The sequence below is a fragment of the Cloeon dipterum genome, chromosome 2 (genome assembly GCF_949628265.1).
Source record: "Cloeon dipterum chromosome 2, ieCloDipt1.1, whole genome shotgun sequence".
Taxonomy (NCBI): Eukaryota; Metazoa; Arthropoda; class Insecta; order Ephemeroptera; family Baetidae; genus Cloeon; species Cloeon dipterum.
Genome location: NC_088787.1, coordinates 12,405,775 through 12,420,771, shown reverse-complemented (window position 1 = coordinate 12,420,771; position 14,997 = coordinate 12,405,775). Strand labels below are relative to the sequence as shown.

General features: G+C 41.9%; 2 protein-coding genes across 2 annotated transcripts; both read right to left on the bottom strand.

Annotated features, from left to right (window-relative positions):
- Positions 1–551: 551 nt before the first annotated feature.
- LOC135936551 (bumetanide-sensitive sodium-(potassium)-chloride cotransporter-like) lies at positions 552–6,131 on the bottom strand. The gene is made up of 19 exons (XM_065479406.1): positions 5,814–6,131; positions 4,940–5,087; positions 4,791–4,886; positions 4,483–4,736; positions 4,125–4,239; positions 3,931–4,070; positions 3,683–3,877; positions 2,870–3,101; positions 2,692–2,813; positions 2,503–2,638; positions 2,238–2,449; positions 1,938–2,179; positions 1,722–1,882; positions 1,537–1,669; positions 1,361–1,470; positions 1,192–1,306; positions 996–1,141; positions 822–933; positions 552–767 (listed from the first exon to the last, which is right to left on the bottom strand). The coding sequence occupies exons 1-19, from the start codon at positions 6,093–6,095 to the stop codon at positions 632–634; spliced, it is 3,087 nt and encodes a 1,028-aa protein (XP_065335478.1). The 5' UTR covers positions 6,096–6,131; the 3' UTR covers positions 552–631.
- Positions 6,132–7,225: 1,094 nt separating this feature from the next.
- Positions 7,226–14,773, bottom strand: LOC135935921 (bumetanide-sensitive sodium-(potassium)-chloride cotransporter-like). The gene is made up of 16 exons (XM_065478552.1): positions 14,191–14,773; positions 12,499–12,649; positions 12,342–12,437; positions 11,641–11,894; positions 11,476–11,590; positions 11,281–11,420; positions 11,026–11,220; positions 10,125–10,356; positions 9,811–10,068; positions 9,540–9,751; positions 9,236–9,480; positions 8,922–9,082; positions 8,231–8,348; positions 7,954–8,178; positions 7,628–7,894; positions 7,226–7,577 (listed from the first exon to the last, which is right to left on the bottom strand). The coding sequence occupies exons 1-16, from the start codon at positions 14,617–14,619 to the stop codon at positions 7,442–7,444; spliced, it is 3,234 nt and encodes a 1,077-aa protein (XP_065334624.1). The 5' UTR covers positions 14,620–14,773; the 3' UTR covers positions 7,226–7,441.
- Between the last annotated feature and the right edge of the window lie 224 nt (positions 14,774–14,997).

Genomic DNA, 14,997 nt, shown 5'->3' with positions numbered 1-14,997 from the left:
TGAGTTGAGTGAAAAGTTGTACAAGTTAGTCAAATCCAAAACATAACCAAAGCAGTCAAATATTCTGACATCTTTTGGAATGGTTCCAATGCAGCCGATTGCCAGGGCAAAAGTGTCCCTTGACAGGCTGACCTCTGCTTGCTGCACGGCTACTTAACATACAAAAATTTTGTTGTGCAAGGTTGTGAAAGTTTTGATTTGTATGCAAATTGTCTGGCACTAAACTGCACATTCCAAATTTTATTATCATTTTCACCTCCTGACAAAGGTCGTCTCATTTAAAATTTTGCACGTAGAACATCTCTCGTTCATTTTAATTTAATTATTACAAATATTTCATGAGCATAATATTATCTCAATTAAAGATAATGGAACTCATTTTTAAATTATATCATTAGGAATGGGAAACTGAGCGAGAAATTAAATTTAATATTATCATTCTGGACAACATTTAATCTAAAAAATATACAAAGGATTATCACTCAATAAATGCAGAGAAGCATTATTTTTTTTAATTTAACATGACATCAACATTAAAAAATTCATTTATCTTTTTTTTTCGACGAAGAATATTTTATTTTGCAATCCAAAAGCTCCATTACATATATTCTAGAGGTACGTTAATATTGAATTAGGCATAGAAGCTCAAAACGGACGTTTGATTTCCTCTGACCAGCAGGAAGGGCGGCATGTCTCTGGTCAAAATCTCGAGCCACGACATGTAGAGCGGCGCCGACACTACTCCTTTCCTCGGCATTGGCATTGTCCTGCAAAATAAAAACTTTAAAAGTCCCAAAGTCAACTGGAATTTCGCATCATACATAACGATCAAATTTGCGTCTTTCGAATGCTGCAAGAGGAGCTCTCTGAGGCGGAGTTGCCTCTCTGTTTTGTACTGGAGGGAAACCAGCTCCGACGCTTTGATCACGTCCTCTGCACACAAAATAAATGGGACAAGTCTAATTTTTCAATTCGTGTGTGTAGCTTGACTTTACCGTCTGCTGCTCCTGGTCTCTCTCTGAAAGGCTTGATGATCTCATCAAATTGCATAACTGTGGACGGATGCGGCCGATCGCTAATGTTATTGATCATTGTCAGGCTGGAGTAATCGATTCTAAATTTGGACAGCAAACTCGCCATGCTGAAAATTGTCATTACATTAGTCTGATAAACAAGGGTTTGAAATCTCACTTTCTCTCTTCCACTTCAAACTCATCCTTTTTATTGACGAGAGCGAAAATCCGCAGCCTGCAACCAGACCAATTTGCTCTGGTGGTGAGGATGTATGGCAAAAGCAGCGTCAATCCTGCACATTTAGGTTTTGTAAACTTGCATATTGTATTTGGATAAGTGCACTAACCGCCGTCATCGTACAGCCACCACACGTCGATGGTTCTATTTCTCGGCGGTGAGTCGAAAATTGCCACGCGTTGCATTATGTCGTGTGATAGCGGATTGCCTTGTGCCGAACTGTGTGAAAATGTAAATAGTTGCATTTGTTTACAAGAGCACGTCAGATAACAACGAAGCCTGTACCTGAACAAATTCCTTTCTGGTGTGCTCGCCTTTTTCTTCTTTTTGCTCAAAATCTCCTGCGGCGTCCTCTCAACTGCTTTAGTAGAGTCGGTCACATAGTTGGGCTGCGCTTGAACTCCAGGCTCGACACCAGCTGCAAATCATTTTTGAATCACAATTTTCTTCATTTATTTATTCTCATTTACATAAATTAATGAAGGTGTCAGACGCAACTCTTGCCAAACTTTTCACCTTAGCTTCGAGATGAGAATTACTTGCTGCCTCACCACTTTCGGTGAATTTGCTGTAGTCTAAGCCTCCGCGAACACGCAAAATCGCCAGTCCCATGCGAAAATCAAACGCCTCGCTAAAATGCACTAATTAGAACTGTTTTAAAAAAATTAAAATTTATTCTCCCTTACTGCAAAACGGTGAAATATTCGTGCAGTTCCTTATTGGGCGCGAGTAGCCACTCGTTTTTGAACCCTAAGAGCAGCAAATTCGGCCTCAATTTCCCGAATCCAGCTGCTTGCAATAATCCTCTGACTCCTTGCTCGAATTTCAGTCCGTCGACGAGTTTGAAAAAGGCTCGAATCTTATTTGCTTGAAGGAATTTCTGCGCCTCTTTGATGCAACCCGACCTCTGAGAATAATTCAACTCTTGCTGAAACAAATTTAAATGAAAAAGTTCTTCCGAGAAAACATATAAACCGAATTTTTACCTCGCTTATTTTTCCGCAGACCAGAAGCGAATGATTTTTGGTGATCTGCGACGCTAGCTGCATGATGGCGGGCCTGGATGTGGGGTTACCAGAGAGCAGCAAGATTTGCGGTCTGTAATTTTTCACGTGTTCATTCGTCTGGTCCAAGAGGTAGACCGAGTTGAGAGTGGTGCTGTAAGTTTGGGCCTCCGTCGAAGAGCCCCAGTTCACGTCTGAATTTTAAAAATGATTCTTTTTTGAAGTCTCAGTTAAATCCGAAGCTGACCTGGTTTCCGGTAGACCACAATCAGGTACAGAGCGAGAATAATGACGTAGGTTATCAAGGACGTAACCCAGCTGATGAGAAACATGATAGACACACAAGCCACGAATCCGAGTAAACTCAGCCATTTGTTGTAGAACTGAATAAAAATTACTTTTAGTTAAAGGATAAAGTAAAATTAAAAAGTTTTACCCTGAAAGTTGGACGCCAGCCAATCGGTTTGACAAACGCGGCGTGGAAGGTGCAAAAGTTGATCAAGGCGTAGGACGCCAGGTAAAAATTCGAAATCAAAGGTGCAATGACGTTCAGTTCGGCTGTAATTAGAGAAGTGGTGAGATCGAAGAAAAAATATCAAGACTTTCATAATTACCAATAAGCAAGAAAGCGCCCGAAATGAAAAAGGTCAGCACGTACCCTCTGAACGGCTCGTCTTTTTTGGTGTACCCTTTGGAGAAGAATATAAACCCTGGGTAAATTTTATCGTATCCAAGGGCCCTGACGAGTCTTGGGACGGACAGGAGGTTGGTCAGGGCCGTGGACAAGGTCGCGGCAAAGCAGCCGGCGTAAATGAAGGGCCCCCAAACGGACATGAGTTGCATCACCTGTGTGGAAAGAATCATTTGATCTCCTCGAAGGTTAGAAATTGACAACATTTCACAGAGGAGACATGAGGTCAGCGAAATTTATCCCAAAAATCAGTCTCTCTTAGTAGATTTTGCGACAAAAATTTCGATTTTACGGGATTTATGGGACGATTTTGGAAAACTTTAATGAGACCTCAGTATCTCATGTCCCCAAGGTGCAATTTAAAAAAAGGTGTGAGCTTTGGATTCCTCTCGCCGAGCCTGATGGAAATAACACCGAATTTTTTGTCCAAGGTCAAAGGCTGTTATATTTGTTTTTTTATTTAAATTTTGGAAATGAGTTCATGCAGAATTCAGGATTTTTTTTAAAATGTGCTTCAACATTCAATTTGTTGTGTGAAAATTGAAGTTGCTTTTCGAGAAATTCCACTTCAAAACACGAACAACGCAATTTTTCAGACTTGTATGTTCGTGACTTCCACCTGTTTTCAACTCCAAATCTCAGGTTCTAGCCATCAGAATTGCAATAACTGCACACCATTAGACTCGTCTCGACCTCCCCAGACCAGCTGAAGGGTTTAGAGGGGTGCTAAAATTACCGAATAGCTATTTTGTAAACCGTAATTGCAGTGCCTCCCCATGCAGTCGGCTACGGTGCCATTCGCAATGTCGCCAATCACGCCACTCGCATCCCTCATGGCGCCACCCCCGGCCAGCAGGACGAAAAGGCCATAGGAAAACATGGAAATTGCCACGGCGAGAAGCGTTCCTTTCGGAATGGCTGAGGCTGGGTCCTGGAGCAATACTTGAATTAAACTCTGAAATTAAAGTAAAATTAAAAATTCACCTTGAGGTCGCCAGAGATGTTTGCTCCTGCTTGAATACCGGTGACCGAGGGGAAGTAAATAGCGAACACGGAAAAGAAATCCTGGTTGACGCCCTCGCTGAAGCGATAATCGGTGCCTAAATTTTTGGTAAAGAGATCCACTGAAATAAATAATTCAATTAAGTTTCAAAAATTGGAAAAATCCCGAAACTCACCGCTTAATCCCGGGAACCCTTTCGCAACCTCTTCGTCACTTTCGGGACCACGCAGAGTTCCAACAATGAAGTCAACAATCGCGCCAGATATAATGACAACCAGCACATTTTGAGCCTAAAATCAAATTTCAAATAATAAAATTAAAGAAGGATTGGTTCAACACCCTGAAAACTCCTGGTTGCCAATGCTTAAACTCGTCCCTAAGGATGCAGTTAAAGCCAAAATTTATCTAAATTATTGAGAAAAAATGGCTGCTAAGTTAGCATGATATGGGAGTATTCCTACTTGAAATTTTATTTTATTTCAAAATAAAGCAGAGAGAATTTTATTTATTTTCTTTATTAAAAATAATATTACCTTCACTTCCCAGTCCATGCCAACGGCGCAGATGATAATCATAATGACCAGAGCGACCATACCGATGATTCGCACATCGTTGATGCCGCCGTCAATGATTTTCAGGTCGTGTGATTTGAGCAAATCGTTCAGCGAGTCGCAGAATCCGATCGTGTTCATTGAAGCCGCCACTGCATTGGCGAAAGCAAAGACGATGCCGACGGAAGCGCCGAATTCGGGGCCGAGACAGCGTGATATCATGTAGTAAATTCCTCCTGTTGTTGGCACGGGTTAAAATTTTGAAAAATATATTTTACCAAAATGCGAACCTCCTTTCACTTCTCCGTTCGTGCTTATAGCGGAGAGGGAGAGCGTCGTGATCACACACACTGCAGCTGAGATTCCAATGATCACCAGGGACATGACTGGAAAAGGAATAATTGATTTAAATATTTGAAAATAGGATTTTGCCACTTACTAATTCCGGCTTGGGCGACAACCCAGGAGAGTCGCAGGAAGAGCATGACGCCCCAAATGTTTAGCAGGACGGGGATCAGCACTCCCTGAATCCATCCCAGTTTAAAGTGATGCCCTCCTCCACCCTGGACCACTCCAGTATCCTCCTCCTAATTTAAAAAAAATGCTATGATAATTGACAAAAACGAGGAGGTTTAACATTTAATTTATGTTTTTCCCTGAAAAATTTTCTTCATTGAACAAAATGCATTTTAAGTAACAGTTTTTGTTTTTTGTTTTCTTGTTCACATTTAAATTGCGTTGTGGGACTCAAACGTGCTTTTCAACAGTTATGACAGCTGGTCTTCTCGTTTACGAACACCGACAGCCTTTTCTTAGATAGAAGAATATCCTTGCATATTCAAAAGACCTGTCAATTGGGCTTAAGATAAGTAGAGCAAGTGTTTACGAAATTGTTTTGGGTTTTGAACTATTATTAAGGTTATGGAGTTTAGATTTAAATACAATTTCACTTGTTGGCTATCTCCAATGGATGCGATATATATGTCATAATTTTCCGGTTAAAATTAATTACAGCTTCCTTGGTGTGTAGTTTGTTCGCGAATTTTATTAATACTATGTTACATCGTGAAAAGTAGCCTTAAAAATGTTGTGATATACATTTGTTAGTTGAAATTTCATTCTTAGGCTCAGTTTAATTAATAATAATTGTTGATTGCCATTTATAGTTTTAAAATAGACACACGATTTAATGCAAGAAGAACTCACGCAGAAAGCGGAAAATATTTATTAAACTAGTGCATCATGTTTTTTTAGAGTGAATTTACTAAACAAGCTTAATCATGTGCGACTTTGAGGAAAGTAAGCAGACGCACCTTTGCCTCCTTGACACCCTCGTGTAGCTCTCCGAGGGTTGGTCTCTGCGCCGCGCGAAACGAGCGCAGGTTCCTGTAGTTGGCCATCCGAGGCAGGGCCTCGCGCGTCATGTGCACTAGGGACCGACGGGGTCCCATCTGGGCCGGCGTGGGCTGCTCCGGGTCTGCCGACATGCTGGTCTCGAGGACCCCGTTTTCGGGCACGTCAGCCATGAAGCTACTCCTTCGTCGACTTTCCATTACCTGCCGGACGCTGAACCGGCTGCCCGTGCCACCATCCATCCCTGCTCCTTCGCAAATAAGAACGGTAGAAAAGTCGCGCGGCTTCTTTTATAGTGGCGCGAACTAAGAGAGAAGCAGTTATGAGGGAAATGAGGCTTTCAGTGATGGCGAAATGTTTGATAGGCGAGAGTAATTTTTTTTAAGTAGTGATTAGTGCGAGAAGGAAGGAAATTTGCAAAAATGTCAGGGTGAAATAGATTTAAAATATTTATTGATGTGTTTTAATGTTAGTCATGTAGATTTTCATTTTTGTTTATCTGAAATGTGCGGTACGCTCCGATGTTTCAATTTAATAACCACTTGTTTTCTCTTGTTTGCAGTTCCTGCTTGTCATTTTTTTCCGAAATATCACAGGCTTAATAATGCATCTAGCAATAAGCATGAAAAATAAGCAACAAAATTTTGATATTACTGCTGAATTAAACTTTTTATCATATGAAATATTTTTCTCATTGTTCGTTATTTTATTTGAGGTCGAGCAAATATTTATAATTTAATTAAGTTTGAAATGAAGATTGTCTTCACCAGATTTTGACGAAATTTGCTGTAGAGGTTGCCCCCATGTCGCACCCTTGAAGTGTAAGGTTTAATTTGTAAAACGTGGTTTTCAGCAGCCTGAAATTCGAGATTTTCTATCCAGGGTAATTTTTTGTGCAGATATCGATCAGCTTAAACCCAAATTCGATGGAAAATTGTTAATTTTGATTTTTAAAGGCCATGGTCAGGGGCTGATACCAACCCCTGCCTCCAGGGAGCGGGATTTTTTAGCTAAATTAACTTGGTCAGAACTGAGCGTTTGGTTGTTGTCGTTTAATGTTTTTTGTCGCTACGAGAAACTCAATTCTGGACTTGATTTAATCGTATCTCCCTCCATTCTGTCGTAATACCAACGGAAGACGGTGTTAACAGATAATTATTATGAAATTTATATTTTTGCAGCACTTATTGCCACTTATATATTTGTCGAGGCACGTGACGACTGGTAGCCTTTTAATTTGCATCATGTCGCGAACGGCACGCCAATTCGCCGAGTGCTGTGAATTGTCGAAACCATAAGCTCGCCGCCGTTAATCTTTTCAACTGGAGACTCCTGCTGGCACTTGGTTAATTGTGAGAAATTAGCAACGCAATTAATAGTAACTATCTATGAATGATAATTTTATTCAACTTATAATCATAATTAACAATAATAATACGCACATGTGCGTGCATTTGTTCAAAGACTTAAGTAACAAGAAGATAAAACATCTCGATCTGTAGTGATGAATATAATTAGTAACTCTTTTTGTACAAGTCATGCGAATAAAGAGGAAAGTAGGCTTCGGCTCCCACACAGCGGTGGTTGTTTACGAGTAGAACGTCAGCACGGATGACTGATTGCCTCTGACGAGCATGAAAGGCGGCATGTCTCTCGTAAGGGTCTCCAGCCAGGCCATGTAAAGGGGCGCTGAGACCACACCCTTGCGAGGAAGCGGCATGGTCCTGCGAGAGAATGTTAATCGAAATTGGATAAATCAATATGTGAAACTTACATGACGACCAAATTGGATTGTTTCGAGTTTTCTTGCAGCAGTTCGCGCAGTCTTAAATGTCTGCCCGTTTTCTCTCTGTTGGCTTGCAGCTCGGCATCAGCGATCTTTCCTTCGCACGCATCGGCAGGAATTCCCTTGGGCGCTCTCAGATCTTGAATCAGGTGCTTAAAGAAGGCCTTGCTCGAGTCCTGGGGCTTTCTTGTGATTTCGCGGATCATGATCAGGTCTGAGTAGTCGATTCTGAACTTGGACAACAGATTTGCCATGCTGGGGATTTTCAAAAAGAATTAAAAAAAGTCCTCAATTCGAAACCAAGAATATCCCACCTGATTTGTTCCATCTCGAGGTCGTCCTTGGAGTTGGCCAGGGCGAACACCCTCAGGCGACAGTTCTCCCAGTTGCTCCTCGATTTGATGATGTAGGGGAGCAGGAGGGTAAGACCGCCGTCGTCATACAACCACCAGACGTCGATGCATCCGTTCTTCTGCTTCGTCGTGAACTGGTTCAGGTTGTTAATCACTTCTTGGGGCAGATCTCCTCCTCCAATAGCCCTGATTTAATATATTTTTGATTGACCGATTTTTTGGCAAGTTTTTTAGTTACTTGTAGTCAGGCTCATTTTCCCTCTTTTTGGGCTTTTTCTTGTCGTCCTTGGACATTACGACAATGTCAGAGGTGACCCTGGCGTTTTCAGGGGTAGCAGGTGGAGTCATTTCCATTCCTATGGTTGGAAAGAAATAATATAGAAGTCTTCACATCATTAAGTTTCCCCAAAAAGTGTTATGCAACGTTGGATAGATCTCGACGAGAGGAATGAAAATTGCCACGAAAATTTAATCAAGCGCTCTAAATATTGGAGAAATTGGTGGAATTTGAATTTTAATTCCTATTTTGATCATCGCTTAATAATATATTGAAGAACAAATTGGTTTACAACCTGGTTTACCAAAAAAATCTCTCATTTTGTACCGTCGCCTTTCACAAATTAAAACAACATCATTGGCATCAAAGCAATAAATTTTCTCCGCATTTCGCAAGGGTACTCGAGCACCCACCCAATAAGCAACAGCTTGTGTGCGAGCACGAGCGTAGGTGCAAATTGGTTTGCAGCCATGCACTCGCTAATTACATAAACTCGCGCGCACTGATAAGGCAATCACGCTGAAATCTAGGCCGACACTTGTGTGACAGCCGTGTTAAGTTATTACGATTTCGTATTATTGCTCGTGAGCCGATTGGAGTTGGAGTGCCTGCCTCCAGGCAGGTGTCGCGATTGTCCCCTCGCCGCACTCACCGTTAATTCCGGACTCTGCCTTCAAGAGGTCGTTGCCGGGCTGCATTTTCGGCGCGGCCATCAACTCGTCCATTTCTTCTTCGCCGGCGATTACTCCCGTGTAGTCCATCAGGTCTCTCGTGCGCAGGATGGCGATGCCCATATGGTTGTCCAGGGCAACCCTGTAGGCGAATAAATATCGTTTTCACCTTATAAACGTGTAAAATCAGGGCGCGCTATTTTGACTATTCTATTTAGAGAGTGAATATTGTGCCGACATAAGATTAATAAATTAAATTGCAGTGGAACTGAAATAATCAGTCTGGTCAACTCACGATAAAACAGTGAAGTAGGCCTTCAGGTCGTCAGCGTTGCAATTCTTCCAGTTGCTCTTGTAGCCCATGAGCAAGATATTTGGCTTCATTTTTCCGACACCAGAGGCCTGAATCAAAGCTCTGGCTCCCTCTTCAAAGTCCATGCCGTCGACCACCGTGTAGAAGGCCTTCACCTTCTGGTGGTCACGCAGCCACCTATTTCCACGGTCGACAACTCCGATTCTTGCTTTGTGCGTGTAAGAGGCCTGGTTTGATAAATTTGGATTATTTGATAATTTAATTAAATTCGGACTATTTTGCTCACCTTTTCAATGTTGCCGCAGATGAGGAGTGCCAGGTTCTTCGTGATCAGGTTTGCATAGTCAACCAGGGTGGGTCTGGCGGAGGGTCGGCCGCAGAAGACCAGAATCTGTGGTCTGTAGTTCTTGACGTGCTCCTGCTGCGAGTCCAGTTTCTGCAGCTGGCCCATCGCGGCTGAGTAGGTCTGCGCCTGGGTTGTCGAGCCCCAGTTCACGTCTGAAAAACATTTTCATATTTTTTGTTCTTTCAAACGCAGACAGTTTATAACTGCGTACCTGGTTTCCGGTACATGACAATCAGGTAGAGTGATATGACTGCGATGTACGTAATGAGTGCAGTGACCCAACTGATGAGGAACATGATGGAGACGCATATTATCGTGGCTAGCAGACTGAGCCAAGTGTTGTGGTATTTGAAGGTCGGCCGCCAGCCAATCGGTTTGGTCAGTGACGCGTGGAATGTGCAGAAATTGACGAGGGTGTAGGACGCCAGGTAGAAGTTGGAGATTAGCGGAGCAATTGCGTTCAAATCACCTGACAAAAGGAAGTTCGGATTGATTTAGACAATGAGAAAATGAGTCCGTTTTTACCAATGAGAATGAAGCAGACGCCGATGACAAAGGTCAAGACGTAAGCTCTGTAGGCTTCTCCTCCCTTGCCGTAACCCTTTCCGAACCACTCAATGTAGGGGTACAGTTTGTCCTTGCAAAGGGCCTGGAAGACCTTGGGGGCAGAAACGAGGCAAGCCAGAGCCGAAGAAAGAGTGGCTGCGAAGCAACCTGCGTAGATCAGAGGTCCAAAAACGGAGACCAGCTCCATAACCTGAAAAATTAGGTTTTTATCAGTTTATCTCTTTCGAGATGGGCGAACAAGTCGCGTCCCAATAACGAATAACGTGGCCCTCGTTGGAGGTAGCCCAGTCCAGAAAAAGATCGCGGTCTTTTATTAAAGAGAAACTCACTGGAAAGGTGCAAACTAGCAAGTAGGGAGTCGGATAGCTTTCGCAATCCTCCCAAATCCGATTTTGAATCATCATTGATTGCAATTGCACGCAAAGCATGCTTTTAAATTGCAAGCCATTTTTTTAAAAATAAATTATTGCAAAAGAACTTGCGGAAGACGAATAAAAGAATTATTACAAAATATGATGAGTTATATTGTAAAGTAAAGATCAATTTCCAAATGCGTTGAGTAGAAACTGATAAGCTTTATCGCGTGAAAAACACATGTTTTTACTGCTGTAAAATTTCTTAAGCAATTACGGACTTATAAACAGCTTGTACCTACAAATCGTAATCACTTTGTTTGCAAAGAATACTGCGATGCATTGATTGTTTGGATCCATGTAAAAAGCTAACTCTATTTTCATCTTGTTTTATATGAATTTTGTATTCTTTGCCACAAGAAGCCTTTTCCTTCAAGAAAGGAATTTGCTATTAATTCGATGAATAATTTTATGTACGTCATAAGAGCTTTGTTTTCTTTCCTCACTTGGAAACTGTTGTGCAGACCCCAATCGCATTGTCTGCCCGTGCAGTTGGCGAACTGCCACCCGGCGATTTCCATCACGTTGCCGGACGCGTCCCTGACCACAGCGGCGCCAGCGATCACCACGAACGCCAAGTACGACAGGGTTGTCAGCAAGATGGCCAGCAAGGTGCCTTTGGGGATATTGGAAGACGGATCCTATCGAGAAAGGAAAACCGATATAAAACACTTTCGCGCGTCATTTGGGACGTGACCGACCTTCAGATCGCCAGAGATGTTGGCGCCTGCCAAAATGCCAGTTGCCGACGGGAAAAAGATGGAGAATACGGAGAAAAAGTTGTGCATCTTGCCGTCCACCACACGAAAATCGGGTTTTAAATTGTTCACGAATAACGTTGCTGGAAATTAAAATTAAGATTATCAATATAAAGGATTACTGGTTAAATCTCTCACCATTTAACCCAACAAATCCTTTGGCCATTTCGGTGTCGTCCAGCGGGCCAAGGAACCCTCCGATCAAGAAGTCGGCTATCGCGAATAGGAGAATGATGAGAAGACCGACTTGAGCCTAGATTTCCAGCATTAGAAAATTTCCTCGCAAACAAATCAAATTAAAACCTTCGATTCCCACTCCATGCCGATGATGCAAATGGCGAGCAGGATGGTGACAGCGATGGTGCCGACGATCCTAATGTCGTTGGTGCTGTTGTCGATGATTTTAACATCCATGCTTCTCAACATGTCGTTCATCGACTCAGCGAAACCTACCGTATGGAGGGCCACGCCAACCGCGTTCGCCATCGAAAACACGAGGCCCACAGCGGCGCCGAACTCGGGCCCCAACGATCGTGATATCATGAAGTAAATTCCTCCTAAAAATTTCCTCAAAATTAAATAAATCAGCTGATTCAATTGCAATTATGATTTTTGTATTCACATGTTATAAGCACTGCAAATTATTGAGCTACATACTGCATTTTAAATTTGGGAAAGAGCCAGGTTTCCATTTAAATTTCTTCTACAAAGTTGGCATGTTGATCAAACGGCGAGCATAAATAATTGTAAAATCACGATTTATATCGCCAGAAGGAAAATTTGCCTCATAATTTGCACACAATTGGATAGATCGTGACGAGACGAATCGAAATTAAAAGAAAAATCATTGATAATATCCGTTGGATTTTTAAATTAACTCTTTACTGCCCATTTCCAATCCATTTTAAAGGTTTTAGCCCCGTTGATAATTTATTTGTTTCTTATCTCGTTCGAACATGAGAGCATGCTTCAGAATCTAGTAGTATAGTTTATCAAATTTTTACCTCCTTTGACGAGTCCATTGGTGCTAATAGCGGACATAGAGAGTGCGGTCAGGGTTGTCACGGTTGCCGAGAGGAGAACGACCGCGCACGCCTCGACTGGGAAATTTCAAGTCAGCTTTGAGCGAGTGTGTTTATTAAATTTGAAAAGATGACGCACTGATTCCTGCCTGGGCGACGACCCACGAGAGACGCAGGAAGAGCATCACACCCCAGATGTTGAGCAGGCATCGCACCAGCACGCCCTGGATCCATCCGAATTTAATCGCGCCACTTTGCGCTTCCTCTTGCGCCGCACCTTGCTCCACTGCCTGAAAATTGGCCAAATTTAAATATTTCTTCAAACGAATGAGGGTAACAATGACTGTGATTTATTTTTTAGCGGCTAATTTAATGAGAGGTATATTTGATCTTTTGACTATGGTAGCAAAACACATTTTATTTGTATTTTTACAATAGAACAATATGTGAGCTAATTGCTATTTCAAATACGTATTAGAATTCTTTGGCACGAAACAAAGAGTCCCCATGCCATGAAATTTGCGTGATCGAGCACCGTATCTTATTAAAAAAACCTTTTTCTTTCGAATGAATTTATGACAAGAATTAATCAACGTAATCGATTTATAATTTTTTTAACTCTCCTTCATTGACAAGGCTTCTCTAAGGTGCATAATAAAAATGTTTTAGACCAGATTGGTCCTTAAAATTTCAGTTTTAATGTGACTCTTTCTAAGTTTTGCCTGACGTACTCCGAAAATTTAAATTTTCAGTAGTTGGAGATCATTGCAAACGACCCCACTGTCCAAATTGATTTATCACATATTTTGCCGCGCATCGGTTACGGCAACATTTCAATCGAATCGCATAACTTTGCATCACGCTCACGTTTGATTGCCATTTCCGACCACAGTGCACTCGTCCTTACGCAAACAGCGTCTCATTCCCGAAAAAGGCAAGCATTCGTTACACAACGCATCAACGAACGTTGTTTTTTATTTCTTAAACATCTGCAATTTTATGTGATTCGTTTTTAATAATAAATAAATTCGGTTTATTTTTCACTCATCTAACAAGGAAATTTTCTCTAACTATCCTACAGAGTTTCAAATGAGATGATGTTTTTCGATTGATGTGCGAATCCCAAATTTTGGGGATTTTCTACGCCTGTTAAGGCTACGATTTAAAGTTAAAAATATGATATTAGAGCTATTATTATTATTATCTTTATTGGCTTTTGGTGAGGTCATACATCAGAAAACAAAAAATCTTTGCAAATTCGGAAAGATGATAAAATATACAATGCTCCGAAAAAAAAATCCGAATTTTCCGTTTAATACGTTTTAAAAATTGACCGGCAAGTTTTGAAAACACGAAAACTGTCTTAAGAAAAGAAAAATTCTTCTGCACGCGATTTTCCACTGTATTTTGGAAAATTCAAGATCCCATCCAATGGAAATTAGAAATATCATTCGATTTGTCTCGCTCAGCAGATTAAAAAACTGTACAGTTTATTGGAATGCGATCACTATTTTCAGGAAATTATGGCTGTTTCAAATTTTTTACTTTTAAATTATACAGATATGTGTGTGCATCTAACAAACCCTAGAATAAATAAAAAATCAGCAAATCATCATCTTCAATTAAAAAAAAAAAAAAATCGAGAAAACCCCAGAATTTTTGGATTCCCTTATTAACTTGAGGGTTGGCAGTCTGCATCCTTTCGGCAGTTTTCAGGAAAGTTATATAGATTTAAATCAATCGAATCAAACTTTATTTTTCTTGCTGTTAAAATGTGTCTTTTGCTATTATTATATTTTTTATTTAGCCAAAAATTGAACAAAAATCGTACCTTCTCAAATTTGGCATTTTCGCGGAGCTCATCAAGCGTGGGCCTGTGTCCGGCCGCGATGGAGGCGAGGTCGCGGTAGTTGTCGAGTCTGGGCAGCGCCTCGCGCGTCTGCTGTACCAAATTGCCGCCGTAAACGGTGCCCGATCCTGCCAGGGTGTACTGGTACTGCAGCGACGGCCGCCGGCTGTTGGTCACGGGCATCGGCGGCAGGGCGTCCCTGGACTCGTCGTCCTCGTCGCCAGAGTCGAAGGCCAGGTTGGCGTGTCCGTTGGTGGTTTCGAGCACCTCGTCCTCGGGCAGCGAGCCCAAACCCTTGTCGTCGCGGTGCATGCCGAGCGCCACCGAGTCGATCCTGTTCACCCTGAAACGGCTCTGCTCGGACAACTCGATCGGCACGCCGGACAACTTGCGTGGTCCCTTCAGAGGCATCCCGCGGTCTTAAGTGAGCCCCCACCCTGACCCGGCCCCTACTTATAAGCTAGCCGATGCGGCCGCTGACGTCACCCCTCACCTCTTCTGCTCTCCCAAAAGACACTCAGCTCTGCTCTGCTGCAGGGTGGTGGTCACCTAGTCGACACCTAATTTCGCATCTGAAAGGGCAAATAATTTGCTACATTTCTTGTGTTTTTTTACTTTTAACTGCGAGAATGTTTTGTCAGGGTTTTACCTGACGAAATTAATATCGTCAAGTAAAACCCTAACATATATTTTTTGCACTTTTTTTTAAATTTTAAAAATAAATGTTTCAATGCTTTGAACCCTCTTTAGATGAGACAATTTTTTGAGTAATTTAATTTTAAATTTTTG

What these genes read in the sequence shown, in the direction of transcription:
- LOC135936551 (XM_065479406.1), bottom strand. Translation starts at nt 6,095, where the DNA reads ATGGATGGTGGCACGGGCAGCCGGTTCAGCGTCCGGCAGGTAATGGAA. An exon ending in CCAGAAAGGAATTTGTTCAG is followed by an intron (nt 1,471 to 1,536) that starts GTACAGGCTTCG and finishes ATTTTCACACAG; the next exon opens with TTCGGCACAAGGCAATCCGC. An exon ending in GAGACCAGGAGCAGCAGACG is followed by an intron (nt 934 to 995) that starts GTAAAGTCAAGC and finishes TTTTGTGTGCAG; the next exon opens with AGGACGTGATCAAAGCGTCG.
- LOC135935921 (XM_065478552.1), bottom strand. Translation starts at nt 14,619, where the DNA reads ATGCCTCTGAAGGGACCACGCAAGTTGTCCGGCGTGCCGATCGAGTTG. An exon ending in AGGATTTGTTGGGTTAAATG is followed by an intron (nt 11,421 to 11,475) that starts GTGAGAGATTTA and finishes TTTAATTTCCAG; the next exon opens with CAACGTTATTCGTGAACAAT. An exon ending in CTCGAGATGGAACAAATCAG is followed by an intron (nt 7,895 to 7,953) that starts GTGGGATATTCT and finishes GAAAATCCCCAG; the next exon opens with CATGGCAAATCTGTTGTCCA.